Source organism: Salarias fasciatus, chromosome 1 (assembly GCF_902148845.1).
Source record: "Salarias fasciatus chromosome 1, fSalaFa1.1, whole genome shotgun sequence".
Lineage (NCBI taxonomy): Eukaryota > Metazoa > Chordata > Actinopteri > Blenniiformes > Blenniidae > Salarias > Salarias fasciatus.
Genome location: NC_043745.1, coordinates 21,612,134 through 21,627,716, shown reverse-complemented (window position 1 = coordinate 21,627,716; position 15,583 = coordinate 21,612,134). Strand labels below are relative to the sequence as shown.

Genomic DNA, 15,583 nt, shown 5'->3' with positions numbered 1-15,583 from the left:
ATCTCCTGATTGCACACGCTCTTCTAATCTGATTACTCGTCTTTCTTGTTTGTGCAATGAGAGGTCCCAGGCGTAGAAGTGGGAGTGTGATTGTCGTATTTTGGTTTGCAAAGAGCTTCATGTTCCCATTTTGAGGTGTTATCAGAATTAGGATTTGTAATCTGTTTTTCCAGGTTTCTCAGTTTTTCAGTCTGAAGGTTTTCTCACAATGTAAGAAAAGGTCATCTCGGTGGCCACAGATTACTCCACAGGAAGATAAGAGACCACCGTCACTTAATGTTTGGGCTGAAGCTCCATTGTATGTGCTGTGAATTTCACAATGTAGTCTTTCCTTTGATATGAGGCGGTCGGTGCGCGGTCCCCCCCCTTCAAACAAAGCCCATTGAGCTCAGAGGATATCCGCTCTCTGCTGGAGATAAAGCTCGCCAGCTCTGCTCTGACTTTATTAACATTTCTGTCTCTGTCAGAAAAATGGATTCGAACAGTTCTGCATCAACTTTGTGAACGAGAAGCTGCAGCAGATCTTCATCGAGCTGACCCTGAAAGCCGAGCAGGTGATAGGTCTCCACACTCTGGGTCATCTCTTATCTGAGGCTCCCCTGGAGGGTTTGTTGTCTCACTCCCGGCTGTCGCCACGTCCTGTAGGAGGAGTACGTCCAGGAGGGCATCAAGTGGACTCCTATTGAGTACTTCAACAACAAGATTGTGTGCGACCTCATTGAGTCCAAGGTAAATAAAGCCCCAATCATAATAAACTAACTGGCCAGATAAAGAGCAGAGAGTTTACAAATCCTACCGAGATCAAACTTATTATATTATTTTGTTTTGAAGTCTGCTGCTGATTTAACTTTAATTTTATTTTGGGGAATTTTGGACAAAACAAATAATTTTATGATGCCAACTCATATAAACCTTTCTAAAGTTGTTATGGATGGATGGTTTGTAGCACCTCGTAATGTTTTTACAGCTGTTGGTAGATCAGGTTGTAGCAGGTTCAATCCCCCATCCGTCCATATGGAAAAATATGGAAAAGAGAAAATGCCCAGTGAAAATGCTTTGAGGCCTTTTTTCATTCTGGAATAAATTGTCCAAACAGTATTTTGTTAATCTTTTAAGTTGTTGTGAAATTTCTTCAATTAGAAACAGAACGGAGCCTGTGAATGTAAGCCAGAACAAAGCTGTTCTGTAATGAACCATTTCATGTTTATTATGGAACTTTGTGACACATTTTATCTTTAATATTGTAAAAACTTGAGTTCAGCAGTGTCCTGCCAAGTTCCTGGTCGGCTGCCACAGCTTGCAGTTTAACGCGCCAACATACCTCTTAATTTGATTTATTTGTCCCACTGAGAGCTTTAATCCATGAAATCCACAACAAGAGCTTTAAAACAAGCCTCTGAGAGAGGTGGCGGATCTGTGTCAGAGCCTGGCAGCTCGTTTCTTTGGCTAATCCGGTGTCAAGTTCACGTGTAACCCTTTCAACCCGGCGCTCTGACCCAGAGACGCTGGAACCACTGGCCGCCCATCGAGGAGCTCCAGTCAGCTACAGTTCAAGGCCGATTTTATTTGTATCTAATATGAACCATCATGCTATTCTGTGGCGTCCAAATCGACTGTTAACATGAGCAATAGCTTTAACACCAAAGTGATTTGATTTAGTTTCATAAAACCCACAAAAATAACAAATATTCAGTGGAAAGCCTCTGGTGTTTTGGCATGTCTATCTTAATAATTGATTGTTTAATTAGTTACTGAATAATTATCGATGTTGTCTTAATTGATAGATATGTGATTAATTGGTCTATATTATCAACAGAAATAAAGTTCAACTTAACTCTTTAAGTTGAAGTCTTCGCGTCAGATTCCTGATGTTTGATTGCCTGTAATCCCAGAGTCCGCCTGGCATCATGTGCATCCTGGATGATGTGTGCGCCACCATGCACGCGGTGGGCGAGGGAGCCGACCAGACCATGCTGCAGAAGCTCCGGATGCAGATCAACACTCACGAACACTTCAACAGCTGGAACCAGGGATTCATCATTCACCATTATGCTGGGAAGGTCAGTCGGAGGAGGCCACACTGACAACTGGCACTGCTCTCTGCTGGTTTCCCCCCCTTTCTGGGATGTTTAGATGCATATGTTTACAGGAGCTAATGCTCCCAGTACCTCAGGCACTTGTCTGCGTGGCTGCAGTGGGAATTTGAAGGGTAACTTCTGGAAAAAGAATCTCAGTGAAATGTCATTTTTATGGTGTCGGTGCGGGAACTGTCCCTCCCCGTTGGTACGGTCTGTCAGGAATACCGGTTATGCAGCTGGTGCTTCAATCCTGGAGCCTCATGTCGTCATCTGTGTCCTTTTAATGTTTCCATTTTTAAACCTTTCTTTTTGTCTGTGTTCTTTGTCTTCTGGCGGTTACGCTCCCCTCGTCTTGTGTCGTGGCATCTGACGGCGTTGTACATGTTTGCAAGCGCTATCGAGCTCAGACACTACGCTTCATTAGACAGCTTTGTTTTTGCGTTCATTTGGATTTGGGCGGTCTGGACCGAGGTTGTCTCGTGTCATTCTCCAGATGTGCGGTGGCCTCGGCCTGGCGCACATGCCGCGGACTTAATGAGCCGTGCCATAAAGGCTGGAGGGGCTCAGAACATTCCTCCAGATTCGACCAACAGTTCAGTAGAAACGGTTTAACTAAAACTCTTTAAGCCACTGCTGGTTTTATTCGGATGCTAATCCTGGAAGGTGTATGGCTTGGAAGCCCTTTGTTTGTTTTTTCTCTCGTAAAACTATCAGTTACACTTTCTGCAGGTTTCCAACCGTTTCACCTTGTCCTCTCTGATTACCATAACTCTAGAAATCCCTCTGTATCCCCTCCCCTCCAGGTGTCCTATGATGCCGACGGCTTCTGCGAGAGGAACCGGGACGTCCTCTTTACTGACCTCATTGAACTGATGCAGAGCAGTGAAATGTAAGTCAAGCCCATTCGCACATTGCACCGACATGTGGCGAGCACTGCTGCGGCGCTCACTTGAAGCGAGTCTCCTTTTGTCATGCATGTGGTTATAATTGAACACGTCTTGAATGAGAGCTTCGGACGTTCCAGTGCATCTGGAAGCTTGGCGAGATGCGGTAGAGGCGCGTGGGGCTGAGTTCCGCTGTGCCCTCTGCCCTGAAACACGTCTGGCTGCTGTCCCTTCGTGCAGCTTTTCAGGGGGGGGAGAGGGGGGGGGGGGGGGTCTTCCCAATCTGCCGGTCATGTGGCTGCATTGTGCGGTCTGGGGTCCGCCCCCCGCCTCCTCCCCGTGTTATGGTTTTGCCGTCTTTTTGTCAGACTGACCATCTGTGCAAACAGCTTGTATTGTCTGTGTGACCCCTGCAGGCCTCCTTTGTGTGCGTCGTTAAAGAAGGTCACGCCAAAGTCAGATTCGGACGCGTGCTGGAGAATACCGTCCTGCCGTTTACATCACATGCAGACACGAAAAGACGTATTCACGCGCATAGATAAGAGGTTCTGGCACACGGGAAGCACGAGGAGGAAGGAAGCGCCCTCATTCCTCAGAGCAGCGCGTCTGAATAGAGAAGAAAGGAATGACCAGTATGGTCAGCTGGACAGTATTAGCAGACTTCTGGTCTATTTGTACACACAACCTGCTGATCCTTTCTTCTCGGGCCAGGACTGGAGTCAGAAGATGAAAATCAAACAAATACCAGTGTGAGAGAAAGGCCAGAAAGGGGGAGTCATTTAAAAAAAATCTGACATGAAAAAGCGCTTTGAAATAATAAATTGATAATCACCCAGGCATCGACTGAGGCGAGCCGAATCCCACTGGAGAGCAGAAGCAGGGGTCAGCTTTACATCAGGACACCACATTTTACTGCGACAATGCCAAGCACAAACAGCCAGCGCGGTTCAAAGGAACCAAACACTAGAATGACTCAGGAGTGAATCATAGTTTTTGGTAAACTGACTTTGTGTTTTACGATTCCAGTCGCACTCGTCCATCCACACACCAGCAGTTCTGCTTGACGGGAAGGTTGCTCGCCTTCTGCTTGGAGCAATGTGGGCTGCGATGTCTTGTCCAGAGAATCATCCACACATGGAGAGGGTCAGGGATCAAACGGCTACAAAAAAAAAAAAAAAAGAAAACACCTCCTGCTTTACCACCTGAGCCACAGGCCTCCCACCTGCCTTAGATTATCCAGGCCTGTGTTTCCCAGGATTCCTGCATTGCGTGTTTGAATGGTTTCTCATCTCAGGCTTCTGTTGAGTTTTAGTCTGGTGTGTTGAAGCAGGGAAAAGCAACAACCTAACTTCATGTGACGTACTATTGATTGCTGAAATGTAATGTGCTATATTAGCCCTATTCTGACTGTTATCAAAAATACTCCTGCAACATTTAACATTTTCCACATTTTAAAGCACACAAACGGTAATTCAGTCAAAGCGAAGGTGCAAAACACATCAGTGTTTCTGTGATTATAACAAGAATGAAACGCAAGTGCCTTGAATAGTCAGAAATTTCATAAATATCTGAAAACTCCACTCACTGTACATCTGGAGCCTCAGTATTCAGCGGCGTGTCCAGTGACTGATCCTCACTTACTGTTGTTAGTTTAGAAAAAATGAGGAAGTTGTGAAATGTGTTAATTTTTACCTGCTGAAGTGTGAAATCTCCATCTGGAGCTGAGAGAACGCAAACGATATGGAAGCGTCACAAACATCTGCCACATTCTGAGCAGCAGTGAGACGTTCAGCTGTGAAGATGATGATGATGATGATTAGGAAAATACACCAACAAATTCAAAGCTGCGGTCAGGACACGATTCTTAGATTTTCCATTTCGATGCCCCAGTTTTTCAGCAAAACTGTAAAAAATATAAATAAATAATCCTAGGTTAACCATGTTCTTTCAAACAGATCACCCTGAATATAAGGGTGCAATAGAAAGGTTTGTTTTATGCATAATTTAATTTAAACAGTGAAACTTTTCATAATCTTTAGATTTTTTTATATCCTGTATAAAACAGCAATACACAAATGTCTTGAAACCCTTTTGGTTTGCATGACATGTCTTAGTTTATACGCTGTGAGTGTAGAAATAAGAATGATATGCTGAAAGATTGGACTGATCGTCCAATGTTTCATTTCCTCTCTTCCTGATTGCTGCATGCTTTTGTCATGAATGACGTTCGTCCTGAAGATTCACTTTGCCACCAAGAAATATCTGTTAAAAAAGACTCGTGGCTTTCTGTACTTGAAGCAAATAAGTGATTTATACTTTAATTACAGAGCAATGGGTGAGAAAAATACAGAATAAACATGTATTTCAATGAATTAATCATTTTATTGAACTGAACATTTCCCTAAACTGGAGCATACATTCCTCTGTAGAGCAGCAGCCTTGGAGATAGATAGTTGAACTAATCCAACACAGTTTATACACTCTTACTCTCTCTCTCTCTCTCTCACACACACACACACACACACACACACACACACACACACACACACACACACACACACACACACTCGCCTCTTGTTTTCCCAGCCCCCCTCCACCCAGACCTTCCCAAATGGTCCAGGAATTTAAACGGACGACCTTTGTCAGAGGTCCTTGGTTCTTCAATGATTAACAGCATTTCTGTGGTTGGCTTCTTGTGGATCTGCATTTTTTTTTTCTATATTTAGTTTTTGTGGATACCAGGATGACGGCAACCTTGACCTGTCAGTCCTAACTCAGTATCTCGTGTTCTGTCTGTCCTTTACCAGCGGCTTCATCAGAGCACTGTTTCCAGAAAACCTCAATGCTGAGAAGAAGGGCCGACCCACAACTGCAGGCAGCAAGATAAAGGTGTGTGTGCTCAGCGGAGTCTGTGTGTTCTCTCCCTATCAGGCCTTTGATGAGTTAAAAATAAAACGTGTGCTGCTCAGTGAAGTGTCCTCCAGCACTCCCAAACACTAATTCAGCCCTAGCATTTGTGATCTTCGCCCTCACCATCATCATCTTCCTCCTCCTCCAGTCCCTCTTGATGTTTGCTGTGATTCGTTCTGCAGAAACAAGCCAACGATCTCGTGAGCACGCTGATGAAATGCACCCCTCACTACATCCGCTGCATCAAACCCAATGAGACCAAGAAGCCCCGAGACTGGGAAGAAAGCCGGTAAGTGGACGATTCACCGTCTCCACCCGAAAACCTTACTCCAGTGTGAGAATGAAGTTTAAGATCAGACTTTAACAGCAGCTCTTCAGCGACCTCGTGACTGATAAATATGGATTAGTGAAAAGGGTTCACATTAGATATCTGAAATAGCCTTACATTTATTTTGTGCTCCTAGAAATATATTGTTTTGTTATTTGTATAAAGGCAAATATCTAATCCAGTATCCAGTTCAAAACATGCATTTGAGGGTTATTGGTGACCTTAAATTAATAAACGAATGGATTTCCCATTGTTTACTGTCTTTGCCCTGTGATGAACAGTCACGCTAATTTCAATAAAACATTAGAAAAACTTGATGTTAAAAAAAGGTCTCATAAAAAAACCCCCAAAAAAGTGTATAATGAATTTAATAAATCAGCATTATGTAGCAGAATGTGGAAGGAAAAGGTAAAACAACTGCAGAATTTGCAATTTTGCTGCAGTTGGAAGCCATGCATCAAATAATAAAAGAAATATTTCAATATTTTAGATTAAAAAAAAAGGAAAATAATCCACAAGAAGTGACTGATATACAGTGGTATTCTTGATTTTTTTTTTTTTTTTTTTTTTTGGACATTTGTCACACCTAAATGTTCCAGATCATCAAACTAATAAGACAAAGACAACACAAGTAAACTCAAAATGCAATTTTCAAATGAAGGTTTTCATTAAAGGGAAAAAAAAAAAACCTCAAAGCTACATGGAGATGTGTGAAAAAGTGTTGCCCCCTAACCCTAGTAACCAGTTGGGCCTTTCTTAGCAGCAACATCTGCAATCTCGTGTTTTTGATAACTTGTAGTGAGTCTTTTACTGGCTGTGGAGGAACTTTGGGTCCACTCATCTGCAAGAATTGTTGTAATTCAACCACATGGAGGGTTTTGGAGCATGAACCACCTTTTCGTAGTCCTGCCACAGCAGGGTTCAGGTCAGGACTTTGATGAGGCCACTCCAAAGTCTTCCTTCAGTTCTCCTTCAGTCATCAGAGCTGGACTTGCTGCTGTGTTCTGGATCATTGTCCTGCTGCAGAACCCGAGTTCGCTTCAACTTGGAGTCATGAACAGATGGCCGGACGTTATCCTTCAGGATTTCATGGTAGACTTCAGAATTCATGGTTCTATATATCAGAGCAAGTCGTCATGTCCTGAAGCAGCAGAGCAGCCCCAGAGCATCACACTACCAGCAGTTCTGTTCCTGGGAAGGTTACATTCTTTCTCCATCAGTGGATCACGTCTCTCTCTGTGGTTCTCTGAAGTCAAACAGCTTTAGAAATGGCTTTATGACCATTTCCACACTGATGGATCTCAATTACTTTCTCATTTGTTCCTGAATTTTGGTCTCCTTCGCTTTGTCAGCAGGTCTTCTTTCACTGATGTCTTGATTGGGAACAGGTGTGGCAGTAATCAGGGTGTGGTTGACAAATTGAACTCAGGTGTGACAAACCACAGTTAAGTTCTGCTTTAACAGGGGCTGGGGGGAACTGTTCACACAGTTCCATGTAGGTTAGGATTTTTTTTCTCCCTTGACAATAAAAATCCTTAAAGGGAATTGGCCCATTTAGCGCAATTCCTTAGTCATTTCGAACAGCATACTTACTTTTTTGTGAGGGCGAGCTATTGTTTATTCAGAGGCGAGTCGGGGAAGGTTTTCGGGACGGACACAATGGAAGTGGATGGTATTTTTGGTTCCCCTCGTCAAACTCATCAAATACAAAATCCAACAACCCCCAAACACTTTGGTGGACACGTTATAATCCCCACATTCACTACGCTGTGGAACACCAACAAATAATATTGTAGCGTTACGACACTGAAGCAAATACTGGGAACTACTTTTTCTTTTGAAATCACTACGCCCAGACGCCATGTTTAGTAGTTAAGTAGTTCCGTCTTAGCAATCTTTGCATAAACAACTCAATCTGGTAATTTTGCAGTAATATTTCACAGCGTAGTGAATGTGCGGATTATAACGTGTCCACCAAAGTGTTTTGGGGTTGTTGGATTTTGTATTTGATGAGTTTGACGAGGGGAAGCAAAAATACCATTCACTTCCATTGTGTCCGTCCCGAAAACCTTCCCCGACTCACCTCTGAATAAACAACAACTCGCCCTCACAAAAAAGTAAGTATGCTGTTCGAAATGACTAAGGAATTGCGCTAAATGGGCCAATTTGCCAAAATGTTGAAGTATCCCTTTAAGTTAAAAACCACATTTTGTGTTTAGTTGAGTTGTCTTTGTTTTATATTTACATTTTTTTTTATGATCTGAAACATATAGGTGTGACAAACTTTCATAAAAAAAAGAAAAGAAATAATGAAGGGGCTAACATTTTTTCATACCACCATAACATGTATTAGATTCCTGCTGCTTACATCTCCTGACTTATTAAGCTGAGAAAAAACGTAAGTCTAAATTTCACAGAGTTGCTCAAATTAAGTGCAAAACAACACACATATTTTTAAAAATCCACTTTGCCTCAGCCAAGTTGTGATTCACTGAGATAAAAACTTAATTTATCTGTATGCATTATTTTGTAATTTAATCAGTTCTTGTAATATAACTTTGAATTTTCCCCTTGCTTTGGTAAATGACTTGACAGTTCTTTTTGACTTTATGCTGTCACTGAAATTTAAAATAGACTCCAGCGACGAACATCTCATAAAGCTGTTAGTTTTTTTTTATTTTATTTATGAGATTAATTGATGATTAATCAATATATTTGTCTAAGCTGCTTGGTTTTCTTTTTCTTTTTCTTTTCTTTCTTTCTTTTTTTTTTGTTTGAATGTTGATATATGAGCCGTTTTGGACATTTCCCCTTTATCATCCTTTTTGTTTCAGCTTCCCGCCCTTTTTTACAGCCACTTCCTTCAGATTTTGGTCACTCCGTGTTCTGATCCAGGGGCAGTTTCATTGTTCGGGGTCTGTGACCTTCCTGTTGTGAACAGTTGGCTGGTTAATTAGCACAGGAACCGCTGCTTGCACAGGAAGTCTGAGTGTACTAAGCAGTGCTTAAGATCTTTGTTTGGGGGAAAAGTTACTCAGAGCTGCTGTTTTGCATACAATGACCTGCAGCTATCCCTTCCGCCGGTGGAGTGGAGAGGGGGGGTTTGCTGCACGCTGTGGAGAGATTTCTGAGTCAAATCTAATCACTGATGAGTAAGAATAAAGGTCAATAGTTGGCATTTGTGAGGTGTTCCTTTCCAACATACATCTTGGACTTATTCTGACAGTAGAAACGTGTGTCAGTGTATAAAGTATAGCGTGATGTTGACATGAGTTCCGTTTGTCTGTCGTCAGAGTGAAGCACCAGGTGGAGTATCTGGGTCTGAAGGAGAACATCAGAGTGAGGCGTGCTGGCTACGCCTACCGCAGAGTCTTCAGGAAGTTCCTCAATCGGTAACGTCGGGGTGCAAAACGCTGAACGGTTTCCATGAACAGAAGAGACGAAGTGTTACACCTCGAAAACTCATCAAAGCTGCTTTACCTGCCAAATGCACAAAACTCACCACAAAAGTTGCTGGACTAAATCTTTAAGTTCACACTTTAAGAATTGGTCAACAGTGGCACTAAATGGCAGTTGTTGGCCAGTGCATGTTTTTCGATCCTCTGAACTGGTAACATTTATTATGGACTTGCATTTTAATTTATCTGCAATCATTACATTATATGCATTTTAACTGTAACACTTGATGAATGGATTTTCACCCTGGGTAGTATGCTAATTATCATTTGATGTGAATTTTTACTCTGAACTTAATAAGAAGACCGTTACATATTGTGAATGGCTTTGCTGTCACTGTCATTATATAATTTATTCACAGAAAATCTTTCTTCATACACTTTCTAGTATCTTCTTTAGTCTTATCTCCTTTCTTGGACTGTTTTATCACATTTTCAATATCTTTTTTGCAAGCACTAATAATACTTAACTGTTCATTTCACTGGATTGAAACATTTTTTTTACGTTCTCCGACAGAGGATGATTGAAATGTAATAAACTAGTAACTTTCAGAGGGTGTGAGATTTCTATCCACTGATCTGAATGCTCATGTTACCTCATATGGGGACTGATTTAGATCAAATGTCTTCACAATATAAACAGTAACATTTGTCCAAATATTTGTGACCTGTGTTTGTGAAGATGCCGTGTCTCTGCGCCTCAGGTACGCCATCCTGACCAAAGAATCATGGCCGACGTGGCAGGGGGACGAGAAACAGGGGGTCCTACATCTCTTACGCTCAGTCAACATGGACAAGGATCAGTTCCAGCTCGGTCGCACCAAGCTCTTTGTCAAAGCCCCCGAGTCGGTATGTTTCACTCCGGCTTACTTCTGTATGCTTTGCTGCTTTTTAACACAGCCTTACTGGAAGGAAAACTTTCAAGAAAAAGACAAAAAAAAAAAAAAAAAAACCTTTGAGCATCAAGCTCAAATTGATGTAAGAAATAAAGTGAGCATGTGAGAAAGCTTTCAGTGGGGGGAGTTGGGGGGGCTGGATTCACAGTTTTACATTAAACACCATAAAAGGGCAACAGTGTCCTAAATCATGCTGGAGTCCTTGTTTTAAGGGAGGAGACTGAAACCGAGCTGTGTTGGACGTCAGCACTGAGTCAACAGTGCTGTGAAACCTAAACACAAGTACAGGCTGTGGTTGCAGAGTTTTTTTCGGGGGGGGACATCATAAAGGCTTGTCTTTTTCCACCATAACTGCTTTTTTTCTGGATTCTTATGAAAGCAACACTTGTGCGCGGGCAGCGCTCTCGCTTATTAACATTTGTACACATCATGCACGGACGAGCCCGCACGCGCGCAGATGTAAGCCTAGAGGCTCACACAGAGACATCTTAGTCTTAATTCAGACCTTACAGCTGATCCTGAATGCGTCCAGTCACTTATTGCAGCCATGCGCTGCCAGGAGCCCCCCCCCCACTGCCAGACCGAGAGCGCGAGTCACTGAGGTGCTCTTATGAAACGCAAATATCACACAGGGCGGATCGCTGAAATGAGCTGCCAGGCTTCTCCAAACAAGCCTCTGTCTCTGATAAGACACTGACACCAGCTAATTACTGCTGTGACGGAGCCTTTTTCTGCTGGATGTCATTAAGTAAAGGTTGTTTGACAAAAGTTCAGATGTTCCAGGAGTTTTTCTCCCTAAGAGTGGTGATGGATCACAGTCTTCTTCACACTGCGTATTCACATTTGTCACATTTATGGTCGGGATTAAAGCCGTGAGACAGTTTTTATTTAGTGGAAGATTACGAAAAGAACAGTAAGTGTAATAATAGCTCATTGAAAGTATCTTTAAAAGCTCTAGGGACAACATGTGAAGTTTGCACGTTGTTACTGTTCATATGTAGGTTTTTCTCTGGTGTCTCCACTTCCCTTCCAACAAACTAAAAACATGCATTTGAGACGAGACTAATTAGCGGCTCGAGCTTCCCTGTCGGTGTGGCTGTGGGTGCGGGGCTGTCTGTGATGGACTGACGGGGTTTCCCCTGCCTTCACCTGCAGTCACATTGTTTTTTTTCCTCCACCTCCATCCGACCCTGAGGCGGAGAGAAGATGGATGATAGAGGAGAAAGTATAACCTGTGAATGTAGATAGAGCTTTGTTACTTCAATGACTTGTTTTCAATTCATCGTATGTGGATTTATGAAAGTTACTGAGATGTTTTGATCATTTTGGGTCTTTTTTTTTCTTTTTTTTCTTTACCTGCCATTTACAACACACAACCTGCTCTTTGTTGGTAGATGTTGCCTTAGCAGTTCAGTCTCTGTGTGTTCAGTCTGTGACTCAGTGCATTCTTCCGCTCGAAGCTTTCATGGTTTTTGTTTGCTCTGTCGTGTTGTGTTTGGGGTTTGCTCGTGGTCGGTTCCTTACCCATCGCGCCGCGGCCTGTGGCCGGCCGTGTCGATGCCAGGGCCGTCCGAGCCCCGGGCAGGATGTTTAGTCTGGCAGGCAGAGGGCACTGAGTGAGATTGCGTGTTAAGTATCAGGAAATTACATAGACCAGCAAGAAGACTGCTGCTGTGTGGAGATAACGTCAGCTCCTTTTTTTGGAAGGTTTCAAGAGAATTTCACGCCGAAATCGTCTGAGTTTCTCTGCCTTTGTTCTCGCAGCTCTTCCTGCTGGAGGAGACACGAGAGCGCAAGTTCGACGGCTACGCTCGCACCATCCAGAAGGCCTGGAGGAAATACGTGGCCCGGAAGAAGTACGTTCAGATGAGGGAGGAAGGTGAGCGAAGCGACGTCGGTCTCACCGCTTCTCTACCTGTTGGCCGACGCCGCCGTCGCTCACCCCCTTCCTGTGGTTTCGCTCAGCGTCGGACCTGCTGCTGAACCGAAAAGAGAGGCGGCGACACAGCCTGAACAGGAACTTTGTTGGCGACTACCTCGGCATGGACGACCGGCCTGAGCTCCGCCAGTTTCTGGCCAAGAGAGAAAAGATCGACTTTGCCGATACAGTCACGAAATATGACCGACGCTTCAAGGTCGGCGTCGTTTCCCCCGGTTTATGTTTCGGCCCCATAACTGAAGAGACATTTAGGAAGATGTTCTGTCTGTCTTCGAATGCAGGGAATCAAGAGGGATTTGATCCTGACACCAAAGTGTGTGTACCTGATTGGAAGAGAGAAGGTGAAACAAGGACCAGACAAGGGTCAGGTGACCGAGGTGCTGAAGAGGCGGATTGAAGTGGAGAAGATCCTGGCAGTGTCTCTCAGGTACAAACCTCAAACAGCACAAAATATACAGTTTTACTTTTGGCACTTCGGAAAAAAAAAAAAAAAACATTCACAAGCTGTATTCTGCTTTTAGAGTGACGGATGAAAGGAGGGTCCAGAATCAGTTAAATAAAGCTGGTTTATATGAATAAATGTGAGGCAAGCGACAACTTTGTATTACTCGTCCGTTTCAGTATCAGAAACTCAGTTCAATCTTATATTCATGTGTGAACCCTTCTCTCTTTATAAATAACATTGATGTTGTGTTTAGATATTCAATATAGAAATTATAGCCTTTTAGAAATGTACAAAAATTACAGAAATTGGCATCAGAGCCACTCCTACATACAGTATGAGAGCAATAAAGCTTTCAGTTGCTTTGCTCCAGACAGAGTTATGTCTCTGTGTTTTATTAGTTCTCGTGGTTTTAATGGAGGCTCTCTGCAAGTCAGGCAGGCACAAACCTTACTTTTTAACCAAGTGTTTTTTTTTTTTTTTTTTTGAGCTGGCCAATAATTAATAACTGCAACATGTCCCAAACAATCAACCCCTATACACCCCTATACACAAACGGTGCTTTTTCTCTCTGCATAAATCAAATTTAGGTGCCGTTTCCTGCTGCTACATAATCTCCTCCTGCTTTTTTATTTGGCCATGTGTCATTGTAATCACTGGTCTCTTCTGAGCCGGGACTCAGGTGGTGCAGTGGCTCGCCCACCTTTCCAGAACTGTAACCGAAGTGGCTCCTGCTGGATCACCGGCACCTTTACCAACTGGCAAACTGGTTGGCGAATGCCACAATTTGAATTTGAGAAAATAGTTGAAAAGTGTGAATAAACTCACCCTCACTACTCCCCCATGTGCTGTTTACGTTCTGCATGGCTCATGTGTAAGTGTAAATAGATACCAGGAGGCGATGACTTGTTTCCTAAACAAAACGGAGAAAGAGACGGCGTGCCGAGCAGAGGTCCGCTATACAATCTGTAGACGCTGCACTGCGGAGAGACATGCATCGACTTCAAAGCTGCTGTCTGGGTTTCCAATCACAAGTTCTTTTGTTCCTGTAAATGTCACACAAGGGACACAGAGAACATGTGCGGTTTATTAAAACTACTTGTATATGTTTGTGTGAGCGAGTCTGACTGAAATAATACACAGCGAAATGTACAGTCATAAAGCCATGCACACGAGAAAGAAAAAGAGCCCTTTGTTGTTGATGCTGAACTTGTTTCAGAGGTAGGTTTGTTGGTGCGAGCATGTGGCTTTCCAATCGGCACAGTAATACGGACCAGGTGGCGCAATGAGAGAAAGCAGGAGTTGTAAAAAGCTCATCAGAGAAAAACTCCGCTTCACCGGGAGGAACAAAGTATCCTTGTGTGGGTTACGAGCACAAGCTGTCTGCCCTCTTCAGATGTGAGCCGTTCAGCGAGGCTCCCAATGCAAATGTGAAAGCCGAGCCCGGGTCTCCATGTTCGCTCACTTCAAAGCGCCACAGGGCCGAGAACAACGGCTTTTTTTTTTTTTTTTTTTTTTTAAGATCTGGTGCTTGTTAGACTTAATGTTGCTGTGGTATCAGAGACCAACGTCTGACTCATCTCCTTCTGTTTGTCTTGCAGCACGATGCAGGATGACTTCATGATCCTGCACGAGCAGGAGTACGACAGCCTGCTGGACTGCGTCTTCAAGACCGAGTTCATCAGCCTGCTGGCCCGCAGGTTCGAGGAGAAAACCCAGAGGAAGCTACCACTCAAGTTTAGTAACACGTGAGTCAGCACACATCACAGAGCAGTGAAAATTAGCTTCGCGTTAGTAACATTACATTGAGGGAAAAGGGCGAACGCTGCTTTAGCCCCACGTTCCAGTAGCAACGCTTCTGTCCGTTTCCAGACTGGAGATGAAGTTGAAGAAGGAGAACTGGGGCTTCCTGAGTGGCGGCGGTTCCCGGCAGGTGGTGTTTGTCCAGGGTCAGGGAGACCTGCCTGTCCTGAAGCCCTCCAGCAAATCGATGCAGGTCAGCGTCGGACCCGGGCTTCCCAAGAACACACGTGAGTATCGAACAGGAGTGAAAGCAGAGTCGTGACCTGTTGATGTGTGTTAAAGATTTCACTGACAACATCAGGATCAACTCAGAAATGTTTGAAAACATCTTCCATAACGCGCTTGCTAATATGCACGTAAACCTCACAGAAGGAAGAATATGCTCTGTAGTACTGATTTGTTCAAGTTTCTTATGCTGTGATCATAATTGGCATCATTGTTTTAGACTCATCTCATAGCAGTGTTTTAGCTCTGGAAAAAAAAAAAAGACTATTACACTACTCCTAAGTGTCCAACTGGCCCATGGGAAAAATTTAAAGTGAAATTTACAAAGAAAACATGAACGTTCAATGAAAGTGACTGATGTTTCTGATGTACTGACCCTGAAGCGGCACTGAGGCCCCAGCTGTTACTGTTTATTACAGCATTAAAGCTGAAATGTGGACTGAAGAGATCATGAAAACTGAGAAGTGGCAGGTTTCAGGTTCACTCTGTTTTGTACCTGAAGGCGTCTTTGAAAGTAATATTTTTGTGCAATTCTATCAGATTTTCTGGTGAGGTTTTTTGACAATACATTGAATTAAATGTGGAGGTTTTAGTTGCTTGACTCTGCTAATTTCGAGTCACTC

At 43.4% G+C, this 15,583-nt stretch overlaps 1 protein-coding gene across 2 annotated transcripts in view; it reads left to right on the top strand.

The window, feature by feature from the left end:
- Window positions 1-15,583, top strand: part of myo1ea (myosin IEa) — a 49,378-nt gene that overhangs the window by 30,339 nt on the left and 3,456 nt on the right. For both annotated transcript variants that reach the window (XM_030088802.1, XM_030088792.1), the window contains exons 12-24: window positions 468-554; window positions 646-729; window positions 1,893-2,060; window positions 2,882-2,967; window positions 5,770-5,851; window positions 6,055-6,161; window positions 9,494-9,592; window positions 10,360-10,504; window positions 12,316-12,430; window positions 12,517-12,686; window positions 12,772-12,917; window positions 14,534-14,680; window positions 14,805-14,962. In XM_030088802.1, coding sequence (XP_029944662.1) covers window positions 468-554; window positions 646-729; window positions 1,893-2,060; window positions 2,882-2,967; window positions 5,770-5,851; window positions 6,055-6,161; window positions 9,494-9,592; window positions 10,360-10,504; window positions 12,316-12,430; window positions 12,517-12,686; window positions 12,772-12,917; window positions 14,534-14,680; window positions 14,805-14,962 — 1,594 coding nt within the window. The remainder of the gene's footprint in view (window positions 1-467; window positions 555-645; window positions 730-1,892; window positions 2,061-2,881; window positions 2,968-5,769; window positions 5,852-6,054; window positions 6,162-9,493; window positions 9,593-10,359; window positions 10,505-12,315; window positions 12,431-12,516; window positions 12,687-12,771; window positions 12,918-14,533; window positions 14,681-14,804; window positions 14,963-15,583) is intronic.